The 17609-nt window shown below is 39.6% G+C and overlaps 1 protein-coding gene across 2 annotated transcripts in view; it reads left to right on the top strand.

Annotated features, from left to right (window-relative positions):
• The window catches only part of astn2 (astrotactin 2), a 506843-nt gene that overhangs the window by 343963 nt on the left and 145271 nt on the right, over positions 1 to 17609 (top strand). For both annotated transcript variants that reach the window (XM_079606411.1, XM_079606410.1), the window contains 2 exons: positions 12300 to 12466; positions 13302 to 13490. In XM_079606411.1, coding sequence (XP_079462537.1) covers positions 12300 to 12466; positions 13302 to 13490 — 356 coding nt within the window. The remainder of the gene's footprint in view (positions 1 to 12299; positions 12467 to 13301; positions 13491 to 17609) is intronic.

Below are 17609 nucleotides of genomic sequence, written 5' to 3'. Positions count from 1 at the left end.
GAATGAATGAACTAATGAATGAATGAATGAATGAATGAATGAACGAATGAATGAATGAACGAATGAGCGAATGAGTGAATGAATGAATGAATGAATGAACGGTAGAATTAATGAATTCATTAATTAATTAATGAACAAACGAATGAATGAACGGTAGAATTAATGAATTCATTAATTAATTAATGAACAAACGAACGAATGGACGAATGAACGAACAAACTAATGAATGAATGGATGAATAAATGAATGAATGAATGGATGAATGAATGAATGAACGTCCGAATGAATGAATGAATGAACAAACGAATGAATGAATGAATGAATGAATGAATGAACGGTAGAATTAATGAATTCATTAATTAATGAACAAACGAACGAATGGACGAACGAACGAACAAACTAATTAATGAATGGATGAATGAATGAATGAACGTCCGAATTAATGAATGAATGAATAAACGTATGGACAAATGAATGAACGAACGAATGAATGAACAAACAAACGAACGAATGAATGAATGAATGAGTGAGTGAACGAACGAATAACTGAATGGACGAACAAATGAATGAACAAAGGAATGAATGAATGAATGAACCAACGAATGAATGACTGAATGGACGAACCAATGAACGAACGAACGAACAAATGAATGGATGGACAAATAAATGAATTGACAGACGAATGAATGAATGAACGAATGAATTAATAAATGAATGAATGCATGAATGAATGAATGAATGGACGAATGAATAAATTAATTAATGAATTAATTAATTAATGGACGAATTAATGAATGAACGGATGAATGGACAAATGAATGAATGAATGAATGAATGAATGGTATTTTTAAGGGATATTATTAATCTATAAGCTATTTTATGACTTGCATAGCTTATTGCAGTCAATAAAAACTAGTTTATAAGATTTAAAATATGAAAAGAGTGTTTACAATAGAAGGTATTATCAGATTTAAGGCTGAACTGCTCATTTAATTTCTAAGCTTATTTTCTCCAAAGTCAGCTGCATATAAATAAGAAAACCGAATCATAATAATGGTGCGCTATTTGTTGTTTTATTTTGCTGTTGCTTTTTTTTCTTCTAAAATGGTTTGTAGATTAATTATCATTCTTATGTTCTGAAATCTTGCTAATTTATTAGAAAAAAATCCCATTATAAAGATAGCAACCACTTCACTTCTCATCAGGGTGAGTGATGTTTATAATATGCAATTCAGTTTATATGCAATGCAATTTCAAATATTAGTCTATTGCACAAACTATTGCATTGACTGAGGGAGAAAAGTATGAAAGTTGCCAGCCATTGCCATCCAGCGGTGCAATATGCTTTATTTTCAACATTCTTGCAATAGTTTACAGTAAAATCAACGTTAAATGTTGCAAATTACTTATAGAGTACTGTAAAATAAATGTACTTTCAGGAAAGCCTCTAATTCAGCGAAATGTACAGGGCCGGGTTTCCTGATAACGATGTATTTTAGCTCTTAAGAGCGCTCTCTACGTGCAAGGTTACGAACGCCCGCGGCAATTCCACGCGCGTTTCCCAAAAATGCACTTAACATGAACGCGCGAGAACGCGTTCTACGTGCTACTTAAGAGTCGCTGTCCATTTGCGAAGTGCTGAAATATAACTTTATATGGATTCCTATTCTGGGGTGCGTTTCCCGAAAGCATCGTTAGCCAACTATGATCGCAAGTTCCGCCGTTATCAGCATAGTTCAACGATTTGGTGTTTCCCGAAACCATCGTTCCAACGAACGTTCGCAAACAGCATCGTAAACTTGTGTGGTTGCAACGACAGCTCTGGAGCTGTGGTTAGAAGCATAGTTTCTAGTTTACATGAGATGTAGACTGAATAAATCCTTATCTTTAGCTAAATAAGCAAGCTGACATTCAGTACAACCCGTATTTTTTATTTAGAATACATACAAATGTAATTTACGTCTTTTAGTTTGTCAAGAGATTTAAAGCACCGTTTTTGAAGACTGCGCATGTGCGAACGTGCTCAACTATGTAAGAACGAGCCAAATATTGAGTCTGGTAATAAAGCAAAGTAACTGAGAAAAATTTGAAATGGTCTTCAGATGCCATGTATGTAACTTATATGACGAAATCTAGCGTTAATTCGATCTCAAACAGATTAATTAAAAAAAGTTATTAGTCCACCACGTGCGAGACGTCATAAACCAACGTGGTTGAACGATACTTTACGACATTCGGTTTCGGGAAACACTCGTGACTAGCTAGTTGATTTCTCCAACGATGCATCGTACTATGGTAGTTAAGCAGTGAGCTATATAGTTGTACGGGAAACGCACCCCTGAACGTTTAACCTAATAATCGTCATTTGTTGTGGATTAGCAATCAAGACAAGTCTAAAGCACCCACAGACGGAGGCACTGACAAAATGGCAAAAAAAAAAAAAAAAAAAAAAAGATACCTTTCAAAAAGATTACATTAAAGAGTGCCTTTACTTAACAGGGAGGAAGATGAGGAGGTGGAAGAGGAGGACGACGACTAAGATGGCATGGGACCACATGATGGCAAACCAAGAAATCGCCAATACATGGCTGGTTTTCGTGCACGTCATTGACAGATTTTTTTGAATTCATCCCTATTTTGCCCAGTCTTTGAAGCATATTTTCCAAATTACTTCTTTTATATATTTTGTTTGTTAATTCATTTAATTTAGGTGTGTATTTCTATCTTTTTCTTCCCTTTTTAATTATTTCATTTATAAATTCATGTAAACAAAAAATGAGTAAAATAAAGTGTACAATAAAGTACAATCAAAACATTATTATATTAGCCTACTTACGTTGCAGTGTGTTAAATCTAGATAAAAGTATAATCTGCCAGTTGTCCTGCAGGTGACCTCATAAATCTGTCTTCTTACGATGCACTTGGGGATGTACGATTACTCCAGAGCACTCGTAGTTCTACGAAGATTTTCAAGTGCTACTTAAGCTACGATGCTTTTGGGAAACAGACCGTAATATTAAGATCAGTCGTTCGATCGTTTTTACGATCAACTTAGGCTTACGATGCTTTTGGGAAACGCAGCCCAGTAAAGTACACAGCATTACTGTACACTCTAAACAATGCTGGGTTGTTTCAACCTAATTTTGGGTCAAATATGGACAAACCCAGCTGTTGGGTTACATTTTTAAATTAAATTTTTAACCCAACGTTTGGGTTTGTCCATATTTGACCCAAAATTGGGTTGAAACAACTCAGCATTTTTTAGAGTGTATGTACAAAATGTTTACCATATTATTAAAATAACTAAAATGAGAGAATATTTGGTGAAAGAAAGCATGTCCCGAATGACATCCAGTTTTGAGCTGTTGTGTTATGAAATGTCATGGTTTTGGTGCTTCGGACTCAGTATTTGTCAAATGTAGCACCCGTGTGAATGGTGGGGGTGTCTGCATATGACCCAAGCATCATAAACAACACTGATGAATATTATATTGCAGACGCAGGACTGATTTTGTCCTATGATCCTCTCCAATATGAAGAGTGTCTCATATCTTATCATATGCTGTGTTATATGATCCAGTGCGCACGTCGACCCAGTTATAGTGTGCTGTAAAAGTAACATGATAACACTACACAAATCTCCCCATCCCACTCTCAGAAATAAATAAATAAGTGTTGCACGTGTTGTGCTGATGTGCTTTGAAGCGCCGCTCTTTTATTTCTCACTTGATGTTGTTGCTTTCTTTGAATTCATGCAATCTAAAGCCTTTGGTCTCACGGTTCCCAGTCTCTCTGGCTCAGACCCTGTGTGCAGAATGAAGGATCTGACCTGAGAGTGTCTTTGCCATCTTATTTTAAAAATATGAGACCAATATTTGTGGTTGGATGATCATATACAGCATGCCTGGATTCATTTCCAGTGCAGACGAGCAAATAAACTGGTCAAGAACTGCATGGGAAACTCTGCGATGCTGATACTCTGTTGTCCTACATTCGAAAGCTTTAAGATGTTTCTGCTTGCGTAAATCAACTCAAGTGTCACAGTTATGTTCAGTTTGTTTAAGTATTCATGGACTTTTAGTTTATATTCAGTAGCTTTCTGTCTTCCTTTGTTAATTTTCCTTTATTTCCATGTTCATCGTCATTATGCTTCAGCTGTTTAATTTTTATGTCTATATGGTGTTTTTAATCTGCTTTAAGACAAACCATGTAAGTTCATAAGTCGACAGCATTGCTGAGTATTTTCTGCTTAAAACTGCAGTGAACCAAAGACAGTCTCAAAAACACGGTTTGAAATCGCTGGTGTTTCTGACGTCACAAACTACATTTTAACCTATTTAATTAAATACATAAATAGTATAAAAACTTACTGTTATAGTTGTTAAAAATAATAATCATTCATATTACTGTTATTAGTTGTTATTATTAAAGTATGCTTCTTTAATGTATTGGATTTAAGCTTAATAATATGAATATTTAATAATAATATTTTTTGCAATATTTGTTTATTTATTTATTTATTTTTATCTTGTGATTTGGGTGTGTAATTTTATTCATGACATTCATGTCTGCACTACAGATCATTCCTTTCACGGCTTTTCATCCACTCATGTTGGTCTGTAGATCTTCTAGAAATAAATTGTGATGGAAACACTGCCAGACTACAATTGCCATTTCAGTGGATCATATTTGTGCTTGCTTCATATGTAAGTATATTCATATAAAACGTGAGTCATTAATGTCACGCCAGTATAATGTCATCGTCAGCAGATGGACTCCATCATGTGTTATCTCCGAGCACATCTTCTCCCGCAGGACAGATACGAGATACATGTGTAATGAACATGAAGTGTGTTGAGCGCCTCTGGCCGATGTTGACTGTCATCTTATTCAAATTTCTCTTTCATTGACAATCTATCTGTGCATCAGTACCGAAAACACTCATCTCTCTCAACGATGATTCTTCCGGTTGGGATCCCTCAAGCAATGATTAAACATCAAGATTTACATAAAGCAGAAACTGATTTTAAAAAAAAGCTACCTTACCTGTGCCAGCCTTAGCGGACACTCTCACAGTTATCTACGGCTTACCGTGCTTTAGGCCATCATATACTAACACACTGTGACATTATTTTGAACAAAATCAGACCTCAGGTTTTACGTACTTCGGCTCAATCCCAATTCACCCCTTGGCCCTAACCCTCCGTTTAGCGCGTTCAAGGGGTAGGGTGTCCCGATTCTTGTTGCGATAGAGGGGTAGGGCGAAGGGGTAGCGCTACATAGCCCTTGAAACGGAGATTTCTCAGAGGCACACTCCGAGCGGAGGGCTACGAGAAAGTTCGTAGAATGCTTTGCGAATCACCGGCGAGATGGCTTCACAAACGGTGAAAGAAAGTCACAAATGTAAGTATTTCCTAATATGGTGGTTTTCTTCAAAACAATCATAAAAAAGAGATCGCTAATTCAGCCGCTAGCATGTTGCCTCGGTAACCAGGCAGACAGTGTTGCTTGCTTCGCTACTAACGTTAGTAACCTGGTAGCGTTAATGAAGCTAAACTAAACTAAACTAAGAAGCATTTGTTCTCACATGTCTGTATAAAGCGAGTGAATCAGTCTGGCATCGCGTGGTTATCGTGTAAGTTAAACACAACACAGTCAATAACTCAATTATAGCCATGTATTTCACATTGAAACATTTACTTTCGCTTTACACTACCAGCAGCCCATACGACTGAGATTGCCACAGTGGAGGACGGCATAATGGTATCGTTGTCAGTCATTGTCATGAAGAAATCCTGTAAAACCTTGTCGCTTCCATAACGTCAGAGCCATCATCGACGACTGATGACGTATCGGGTTTATGAAGGGTCGTTCCATTTCGTAGGGGAATATTTCAACCCCTTGGCCATTGTAACTCTGTTTTAAGGGCCAAGGGGTACACTCAAAAACAAGGGGCAGGGCAAGGGGTGAATTGGGATTGAGCCAAAGTTTTACCCCTAAGTGAAAAAAAGGAAAAAAATAACTTTCGCAAATCCCAAACCTCTAACTTTGCAGTGCAAGTCGCCCCACGCTATTTGTGCACCATGCATTATACCTCAAATATCAGAACTGGATTTACAATTTTCAACCAGACGAATGATACAGAACATGAAACATTAAAGGAGGGACCCGAGCCACATCACAGAGACTCAGGGGTCTTTTACACGACACTGATATGCTTAAAGGAGAACTCCGGTCAATTTTAACATTGAGCTTAATTTTTAGTAAATTTGGAGTGCTGTCAATACAGAGAACAACGACGAAAATCTGTGTTGCCTATACAGTGTTATCCTCTTTTTAAAATTTACACCCTATTGACTTGAATGGGGCAAGTTTTAAACTTAACCAGTTCTTAGTCTTATCATCCTTGATGTGTCATTACAAGTGCCCAGCCACGTTGAGTGATTCCTTCAGAGTGAACACGAGTGAATCTGACTGCAGTAGATGTGAAAGATATTAATAAAAATGATGTTATTTCAGCCAGCGCAAATACCTGTATTTAGTTCCTGTTTTCGGTCGAAGTCCAAAGTAGTCGATTGTCGAGTTCACGCGCATAGGATTAGTTACTATGATCACGCGCGTGAACTCGACAATCGACTACTTTGGACTTCCCCCGAAAACAGGAACTAAATACAGGTATGTGCGCTGGCTGATATAACATAATTTTTATTAATATCTTTCACATCTACTGCAGTCAGATTCACTCGTGTTGAACACACACTCACTCTGAAGGAATCATCTAACATGGCTGGGCACTTGTATGACACATCAAGGATGATAAGAGAAATAAAAGCAGGTTTAAAACTTGCCCCATTGAAGTCAACAGGGTGCAAATTTTTTAAATAGGATAACACGGTGTAGGCAACACCGATTTTTGTCGTTGTTCTCTGTATTGACAGCACTCCAAATTTACTAAAAATTGAGCTCAATGTTAAAATTGACCGGAGTTCTCCTTTAAAGCGGAGACGTTTTTCTTTTGAGTTTTCCGCGTACAGACGACAACATTGTCAAAACGATCCTCATTCACACGGATCCGCGAAAACGACTATACATATAGACTGAACACATAATATGTATGTGAATGTTGTCATCATCTTCAGAGATTTGCGTTTTTGTTGTTTACACGTAGAACGTTTTCAAAAACCTGCACTTTGAAACCTGTTTTCATGTTTTTGCTTTTTCAGGCACCCAAAACGCCGTCGTCGTAAATGAACGATCAAAACGCATAAAAAGTTTTTAGTTGAAAACGGTGTCGTGTAAACAGCCAGTTTGGCATGTAAGGATACTCTAGCAACCACATGACAACACCCTGACAAACTGTCACATTTGGACTGTAAAGGCCACAATATACTACAAGCAAAGTTATTTGTTCAGGGGTAAAACGAAGTTCGGAATACGTTAGCAGCGATATACTGTTATCGAACACCTGACTCCGCCCACACTGCTGAGAGCGACGGTTAGATGAACATGCAAATATTTGCTGCGTGCTCAATAACAAAATAATCACACAACACAATTGAGAAAACAGCAAAAAAAATAATAATAAAGCATAAGAAAAGCAAAAGTTCATCATAGCAACGTGGATATTAGGGGTGGAGCCGAACCCGAATACGGTATTCGGAAAGGCACAAATAACGTGTTTTTTACAAATACTTATTTCGAACAAATACTTTAAAAAATATTTGTATTCGGGAACAAGAAAAACTTTATATCAAAAAGCTGCGTTTCCTCATGAGCCCGCAGTGCACGACGCCCGGATGAGTGAGTGACGGACACAGGCTGGTCCACACAGCAACAGAGAGCGCTCGGCTGAGCGAAAAAACACTCAACTCCATCACTATTTTTGTTGAATAGATGTTTGTACCTTAACTGGGTTCCTCAGGCAGGTTATAACTTTCGAGAAGCGGAGTTTAATCGGGAGATTATTCCATTACGCTGCATTATTGACGTCTGTGCAGTCAGGTGCTCTCATGCTCGCTCTGTTTACGTAACGTCAGCTGTTTAGCGCGGTAATTTAGACAACAGGCTTATGACAGAGTAACGTTAACGTTCGGTTAAAAAGTTTAAAAATGCTTGTGTAGTTGTGTCGAATCGTATGCACGTGTGGGAGTTATATGGTACGTTTAAGTATGTCGACAGACAGCAAGATGTAGGCTGTGCTTCATAATGTTCACAATGGTATTTTATTAGTTGTTTAACCATGGATGAGGTAATGGCTGTTATGTTATTTTCTTTTCAATTACATTCCTTGTTTCATTGCTGGATTTATGGAAAAAACATCAACCAATATTGCATATCCATAATTATTATTATGGATATAATTAAAGAATACTTACACTATAACGTAAATTAGAAGTGTAACGGAAAAAAAAAATGTACGATTACGATTTTTACGCCTATTTTGAATTTTACTCGAATACAAATACAAATACTTTTCCCCCCTCAACAAATACAAATACAGATACAAATATCGCCTGCTTTGCACACCCCTAGTGGATATGTTTGCACAGGCTCTGCAATTCGCCACTCTCGAGCCCCTTTCACACAGCACTTTGATCCCGGGAAATTATCGGGAAATTGCCAAAGTGCCTTCTGTGTGAACGCAAACACGTCCCGGGATTGATGCCGGCATTGATCCCGGGTCGGGGAGCTCGTAACATTGCCGGGATCAGTCCCGGAACGCGCCCTGTGTGAACAAAAGCCAGGATCAATGCCGTAAGGGGTGTGTGTGTCGTAGTGATGACGCTCGTGCCATCGCGCGACTCTAGAACGTGTGTGTTCGTCGTCAACAAAGAAAGAACGAAAACATTTATGCAAACTGGACCGAAGCGGAGACCAGGAGCTCCTCACTATCCGCTGAAGCTGAGAGCGCTCGCCAGCTTGTGGAATGGGACGCTATGATGTGCTAGTGTTCATGTTTTCCACGAGTACGTTACACGTCTCATCCTGACGTCACGTGTTTTTACGGGATCTTACCGGGATGTGTGTCACACTGGCAGTGTGAATGAACCAAAATCAAACGATCCCGGGACACATTATCTGTGTATTTTCCGGAATCTCTGTGTGAAAGGGGCTTAGCAGTCACGTCATATTTGTTTATTTATATAGCACTTAAAATCAAGCAGTTTCACTGCATTAAACATGAAAAACAGTGTCCATGTCTCGTTTCATCAGAATTTTCTACTATAAACAGCCATGTGCTCATGTGCTCAACACACATCGACCTATTACGTAATCGCCACAGACAAGTGGAAAGTTCGCTCTGGCACGCTGTTTTGAACTCCCAAAACAAACTCAGAACGAAGTTCGTTTTGGCCTGATTTTCTTCGAAATGACGTCACATCAGTTCGTTCTTCTATTTCACTTGAAGTATAGCGGGGCATTAAGTCCTTCTCTCTCTAACTTCCCTCCGTCTAGCTGCAACTTCCTGTTTTGACGTCACAATCATGTTGCATTGTGGTCTATGGATCTGCCTAAAGTTTAAACATGAGTAGACTCACTCCCTCTGTCAAAATCGAGGGGTCGAGGGTCTGTCCAAATAAACTTCCCTCACCCACTTGACGAAATTGAACGCGTTTCAAAATGGTGGCGGGGATTCCCAGAGGGAAAGTGCTTAGGGAAGATTGCGAGTGTATAGAGACAGAGCGTATTTAGGCCAAGCCCACACCGGAGGGGGGGAAACAATCCAACCGTCTCCATTGACTTAGCATTGCGAGAGGCTGCCTCCTTGTCATTTCTTGCTTCTAACTAAAGACAGAAAAATGCCTAAAAGCTGCTGTGTGACGAGGTGTACAGCAAACAAGCTAAGAAACCCAGAAATAAGTTTTTATAAGCTGTTCACCCCCAAAAAACGAGTGTTTAAAGGGTTAGTTCACCCAAAAATGAAAATAATGTCATTAATGACTCACCCTCATGTCGTTCTAAGCCCGTAAGACCTCCGTTCATCTTCGGAACACAGTTTAAGATATTTTAGATTTAGTCCGGGAGCTTTCTGTCCCTCCATTGAAACTGTATATACAGTATACTGTCCATGTCCATAAAGTTAATAAAGACATCATCACAGTAGTCCATGTGACATCAGTGGGTTAGTTAGAAGTTTTTGAAGCATCGAAAATACTTTTTGGTCCAAAAATAACACAAAATAAGACTTTATTCAGCATTGTATTCTCTCCCGGGTCTGTTGTCAATCCTTCACAGTTACGCTGATGACGTGTTATCTGGTGCCCCCGAGCTTCATTTACAGTCTGAGGGAAACGCACGCTGTAAAAGTGTCTCATCCGCGACATGCACATTTACGCACCATTAAAAAAATGATATCCACGCAAACAATGTAGAATAGCTTGAATATAGCGTGCGTCTCCCTCAGACTGTAAACGAAGCTCGGGCGCACCAGATAACACGTCTTCAGCGTCTTACGTCAGCAGCGTCTTTGACTTTGATGATCTTTTTATTACCTTTATGGACATGGACAGTATACTGTATATACAGTTTCAATGGACGGACAGAAAGCTCTCGGACTAAATCTAAAATATCTTAAACTGTGTCCCGAAGATGAACGGAGGTCTTACGGGCTTAGAACGACATGAGGGTGAGTCATTAATGACATTATTTTCATTTTTGGGTGAACTAACCCTTTAAGGACATAAAAGAGGATACAGCCAGTTGAGAGAGTGCGTAACGTGTCTCATTACTCTGAGAACTAACGTACGCCCGCAGGAGGAGAACATCATCGCCAACACAGGATCGCTTATCTTACAGAAATATAATATATAAAACTGACATTGGATATTTGACTCACCAGTGACCAAATGTTTAACTTACTGCACACGTAACTGTGTTTTTACTGCATACTGATTGTCAGGATCCCACAATTTACCCATTCGTTCCAGCCTGTCTCTACTTTTATGTTCTTAAACACTCGTTTTTTTGAGGTTGACAGCTTATAAAAACTTATTTCTGGGTTTCTTAGCTTGTTTACTGTACACCTCGTCACACAGCAGCTTTTAAGCATTTTTCTGTCTTTAGTTAGAAACAAGAAATGACAAGGAGGACGCTCTCGCAATGCAGAGTCAATGCAGACGGTTGGATTGTTTTCCCCCGGTGGGCGTGGTCTTCAGATATTGACGCGTTACGCTCTGTCTCTATGTCTCTATGGCTGCGTCTGAAATTGAGTGGGTTTTTTGAATGAGTCCTTACTTTGTGAGAACTAAAAAGTATGTTCTATATAGTGTGAATGTGTGTAGTATGAATGTAATCCGGACGTACTACAAACACCATATTGTTATGTGACCTACAGCGTCAGTTGCGTCACTTCATAAATCCTTCTCTCGTGGCCTCATGGGATAGTAAAGTGTCCATCGAATGCACACTACAGAATCTCAACAGAAGTAGGCCATCTGGGACAACTTTTTGAGTACTGTGAATTCGACATACTTCTTTTGTCACATACTGTTTTTCACCTACTAAATAGTGGGGAAGTGTGTGATTTCAGATGCAGCCTAAGCCTAACAATGGATTTAAACGCATCCCAGACAGCAACATAGTGTCGGCCCACATCTCGTACGTTGTGTATCCACGTGGGCCGGATCTGGGCAGACACTATGTTGCCGTCTGGGATGCTTAGTTTATGTTATCATTATTTCCTGTGTTTAGTTACTTTGGTCTCCAATACTAGTTTGTTTCAATAGTAATTATTATCATCACCTGTGTCTTGTTGAGTTCCTTGTTTACCTTTGTGTTTAATGCAGTTTCCTCACTTTCTGGTTGAGTGTTATTATTGCACTTGTTTGTAAAGCTGTTGCATTTGCCTGCCTCTCTGTATCCGTTAGTTATATTCTTTACTATTTTTGGTAATAGCAGTAAAGCTGCACATTAGATCCTCGTCTCCTCTTCCTTTCCTGCCCCGTCGTGACACAAGCATCCTCTTCTTTTGCACATGCACATTTTCTTATAAATAAAATAATGATCTAATTGGTCTTTCTCTTGCCTCTGAACATGTGGGCTGGTCAGTTTGGCATGTGTGTGTAATGGGTGTCTGACTGAGGCTGTGGTTCTTTTCCTGAATTATATGGCGCTGCCTTGGCAACCCTCATTAACACCCTTTCCTTCCTGAGAAACTGCTTTGTTCATCACATAATAACACCCCACTGGGAATACACACTGTCTCAGGAGTTTTTATTGTTACCTGGTAACCGAAGGTCCAGACCGGCACGCTGATGTTGATCTCTGTGTCCATCTCTCTCATCTCAAATCATTCGCAGTGCCCAGAAGGATTGAGGCCCATGAAGGATGGTTCGGGTTGCTATGACTACTCGCTGGGAACAGACTGTACGGACGGGTTCAACGGTGGCTGTGAGCAGTTGTGTCTTCAGCAACTGGTTCCTCTTCCCGATGACCCGACATCCAGCAATGTGCTCATGTTCTGCGGGTGAGTGTGTGCATTTCAATCCAAGCACATACATTTAGTTAGAACATGGAGATGATGGTGAAAATGGAGATCAAATGGTAAACCAACTCAGCAGCCATCATGTGTTCCCATGAATCATTGTGAAGGACATAATCGAGTCGGTCTCCCTTCTGCAAATGCTGATGTTCTACAAGAACATATATAATGTGTAAAATATGCAACAATTATTAAATAAAATTTACTTATACTTTCACAATCAGTTATTGTACAGATAAATGTTTGGGATCGTCAAAAAAAATTATATTGTTTACAATAAAAAGCTCAAATTCAATTAAATTCACATTTATTTCATACACATCGTTTCAAAGCAGCTTTACAGAAAATGCCACATTACAAAAGAGACCACATTACAATTTAGTGTGATCTGTTAACAGAGGTGACTGTCTAAGTTATGTGTTTCAAATATGCACATATACAAATCACAGTTAGCTAAAAAATTATTATTTTAATCAATGTAATAATTGCAGTACAACTGTCCGTACATCCAGAGAATGGATTAATTAATACTTTGAATCACCAAAGATGCATTAAATTAATCAAAAGTGACAGTAAAGACATTATCATATATTTAGTTTACTATAGTTTTATTGGCTGAATGACCTCTCAACGCTGTCACTGTGTGTGTGTGTGTGTGTGTGTGTGTGTGTGTGTGTGTGTGTGTGTGTGTGTGTGTGTGTGTGTGTGTGTGTGTGTGTGTGTGTGTGTGTGTGTGTGTGTGTGTGTGTGTGTGTGTGTGTGTGTGTGTGTGTGTGTGTGTGTGTGTGTGTGTGTGTGTGTGTGTGTGTGTGTCTCTCAGGTGTGTGCAGGAATACAAGCTCGCAGCTGACGGCCGCTCCTGTCTTCTTCTGGCCGATCACTGTGAAGGACCCAAGTGTGTGAGACAAGACTCACGCTTCAACGACACACTCTTCAATGAGATGCTTCGTGGGTACAATAATAAAAGCCAACAAGTGATCCTGGGACAAGTCTTTCAGATGACCTTCAGGTGAGTTTGTGTCTTTGTGCACGTTTAAGCTTTGGTAACATTCACTGGTTCCAGTTCTCACTAAAGCACATGAACACTTTCAAATCAAGTTTTATATTGTACCCTAACATATCATTTGATTGTCAGTCGTAATGGATGCATTGTCCATCCCCTCATAAGAGCCAACAGAGCCGGTATTTCGACCTGCAAACACTTTTCTGCTTAAAATCCTTTTGTAAGGATGTTGGAGCTGGGTTTTTTTAAAGAGAAAATGAATGAAAACAGACATACTTGCACTCTAGCGGTATTCTGTGATAATTTCAAGACACATCAGTTATGTTTTGTAGCACTTTTTTGGTCTAAAGTGATTTCGTTAAGCAAACACATTTCTCAAAGAGCCTCACGTTTCATTTATAGCCTACACAACTGCTTTCATGACCATTTCCAGCTCTCACTCTCACTTACATGAGATGTGCGATGCGGCCCAGCAGTTCTTCTGATGAACATAAAACACTTCATCTTTATTAACTTTATTATGTTGTGTGTCAGCGCGAATCCCAGCACTTCACCACCACTGTCAAACCCCCGGAAAAACATTTCACTGTCTGAAAATAAAGACAGATGCTTCGTGTGGAAACACACCTTGGCTGTTTTACACAACTGATCTCAACCACAGTTGCAGCTGTAAAACTTTAAAAAAAACTATAACTCAAATTAACACTCAGGAGAGAGATCAAGATGCACGAACAGAACAAACACTTAAAACAGGCATCATGCACAAATAACTAAACTGAAAGGAGTATAAAGAGACTGAGGCCCTGTTTACATGAGAACGCTCGCGGGTGAAAACGTAAAAATATTGTATCGGATGTGCCTTTCGTTTACACGGCGACGGCGTTTTTGGGGCTTAAAAACGCAAAAAAGTGAAATCACCCTCCAGAGTGGAAATCTTAAAAACGCTCCACCGCCGCGTTCCCGTCTAAAGGGGTAAAAACGGTAAAAACGCGAAAGTCTGCTAGACAGTGAAGGCGTCGCGTACGCGTTTACGTCACAGGCATGCGCCAGTACAGGAAAATAACAAAACATTATCAAACTAAAATATAGCATTAATTTCATTGACAAAAATAAATAAAAAATCTGAGCGACAGGCGAAGAGCACCGAGGGTTAAAGCAGCAGCTTTACCGTATTAAACATGAAAAACTGTGTCAGCGTCTCTTTTACTTTCAGTGCTCCACATCGCCACCTAGCCGCCTGGAGTGCGCACTACATCCAATTTCACACACTTTTGCATCACCATATGCACAGTTTTCCCCCCATAACGCTCGTCTAAACGCAGAATAAAAAGTGATAACGCAACGCCACTTTTGCGTTTTCTCTTCAGATCGTTTCCGTGTAAACATAGCTGAAATGAGTGAGTTAACAAGGCCCAGGTGACACAGTAGCCTGCTAACTAGAGGCCGTTTACACCACACCATTTTCAGCTACAATTTTTCTTGGCTGTTCATTTACACGACAATGGCATTTTGGGGGCCTGAAAACACAAACTTTTGAAAACAATACTGTTATCGTTGTTTAAGTTTTTAATACATTGTTATCGTGTAAACATACCGAAAGTCACACACTATGTCAACTAATGAAGACAGGAAATAAACACAGGAACTTGGAACAAACAAAACCAAAACAAAACAGACCTTAAACCGGACAATAATGACATCACACTGTTGAATGCCATTTTTTAATATTGTAGTTTATTCATAGTTATGGACACTTGTTTTCGCTACTTTGTATCTCACAGTTATGACTTTTTTTTCTCACACATTTGTGTTTACATCTTGCAGTTCCGACCTTTTGTCTACGGTGTTTACGCAGCGAGTTATGTCGTTGTCAGGACACACACCCCTGATTGTGATTTCTAGTTCTAGTTGTTTCATGCATCAACAATTAACTTTATTAGTAGCCTGTTTAAACCTATTTAAAACATTAAAAAAAAAAAGAATAAATGGGGTTTAAGTGTCATTTTGATATAGCTAGATGAGCTGAAAATGAGTTTAGTCAATTTCCCTTGTGACGTTCCTGAAACCAGAAGTCGGCTGCATGCAAACATTTTCTATGCCTGTGCTTTTATGCTCTGAGTGGTTTGGTAAAGCTCAAAGAAATGGGAGATAGTGCACTTATTTTCAGCAAGAACACAATCTTCTCCACAGGCGGAAGGACAGCCGTGGATTACATTTTTTCAGAAAGGCTCCGCCATGATTTGCTCTGGTCTTCCTTTATTTTCTGTAGTGTTTTGAAGGCAACAAAAGGATATGCTTGAGCTGAGCGTGGTTTATTTTAACATGCTCTTTTTAATCTCCTGCCCCTGTTTAAAACGACAAACTAAACGAGGGCACAGCATCGCTCACCTTGCCACATGCACAGTTTTTAATAGTAACAACGAATCTGCAGAAAAACATTGTGCTTGTGTTGTGCGTGTCATATTAAGCTTGCTCACTATGTTTTCTATGGCAATATTCTCAGTAAATCTTCTTTGAATTTGTATTTATTTTGAAAAAAATGTATTTAGATTTAGAATTAGAAGTTAATACTGCACTGCAAAAAATTAATCATGGCATTTTCATTAAAAAAATTAAGGTGATAGTTAAAAATATTGTGTATATTTTATTAAGAAAATTGTGGTTCAGTGTTGTATAGAAAATATTAAGAACATTTCACTAATAAAACCAGGAGATACATTTCCCCCCAAAAAATTATGAAACATACACAATTTTGAGGCTTGAATTGAGGAACCGATTAAGCTGATAACATTCAGAAAAAAGGCTACCTATTTATTTGAAGAGAATTAGCTCAATTATGCAGCTTTATTTAGAGACACCATTGTTAATTCCCAGCATGCTTTGCACATGGCTAGAAAAGGAGAGGAAATATTTAAATTAAATGTCATTTATGTGTTTTTGAGAAAACACATATCTAAGTGTGTCACTGTAACTCACACACTTTTGAGCGTCACTGCTCAAAAATATTGTGTAATATTGTTAGCATCATTTTTTTTATTCAATAGCAGTAACATTTTGTACAGTGTGTACATATCGACTTTAGTACATGATTACGTTTCTGATCTCCTCACCCATTCATCGCGGTGCGGACGTGAGAGGACGCTGGCGCTGTTTATTCGCCGCTTCTCCGTCTGCTATTCCCTCTTGTGTTCCTGTTTTGTTTGTGTTCACTGTACCCCTACCTCTGGACAGCCTCTTTACCTCTGGACAGCCTTTCAGCTGGTTCCCGAAGCCGCTTGGGCACCTCGACCGGACTGTCGAGTGTCGCCTCGTCGGTTAGCCGCTAACTGGCTGCCCGCGTTCACCTAACTCCTGTCTGCCTCGCTGTGACTGCTGCTGCTGTAACCTCCACCAGATGCGAGCCCTGACCAAGACATTAATCTTCTCCTGTCATGCCGTGGATCATTCTGGCACTCACATCAGTCATCCATCTCTGTGTCTCTAATCCATCGCTAACTGCTATCACGGAGCTCTCAGTCCCTCCGCTCGGCATCATGTTCAAATATTCAACTCTGCAACTGGTCGAACTAATTAACTACTCCTTTCCATCCTGCATCCCAGTCATCAAACAGCTCGGACTTCTACGTCGACCCCGTTACATCCACAGAAGCTTTCGTCGCAAGTTTGTTTACTTCCACCACGTACAATCCATTCCATCCATCTGGTCACCTGCACGCTCTGTCGCAACTCTCCCACGTCATCGGAACACTTCCCCCGCTGGATCACATGGAGCTGAGCGTGCCGTCAGGCTGCACAGAAAACCCGGACTGGACTACAGTGCTATTTGCACTTCACATATACCCACTCTCCAATCTTTTTCAAATCAACTCACTGTCCCTCCTCAACTGCATTACCCCCCCACACGTACTGTTATCTGGGACAATCTCAGATCTTTCCAGCCTGCCCCCATCTCACCACCCTCTCACCATGCAAACTTTGCTCTACTCAACACCCGATCGCTTAACAATAAAGCTCCTGCACTCCATGAACTAATCCTCGACAACACGCTGGATTTCCTTCTGCTCACCGAAACCTGGCAACAACCCAATGACTTCTTCTCCCTCAACCAAGCATCCCCCACTGGCT

Source organism: Phoxinus phoxinus (genome assembly GCF_949152265.1).
Source record: "Phoxinus phoxinus genome assembly, chromosome: 3".
Taxonomy (NCBI): Eukaryota; Metazoa; Chordata; class Actinopteri; order Cypriniformes; family Leuciscidae; genus Phoxinus; species Phoxinus phoxinus.
Note: the sequence above shows the minus strand (reverse complement) of the source record. Positions and strands in the feature narration are given on the sequence as shown.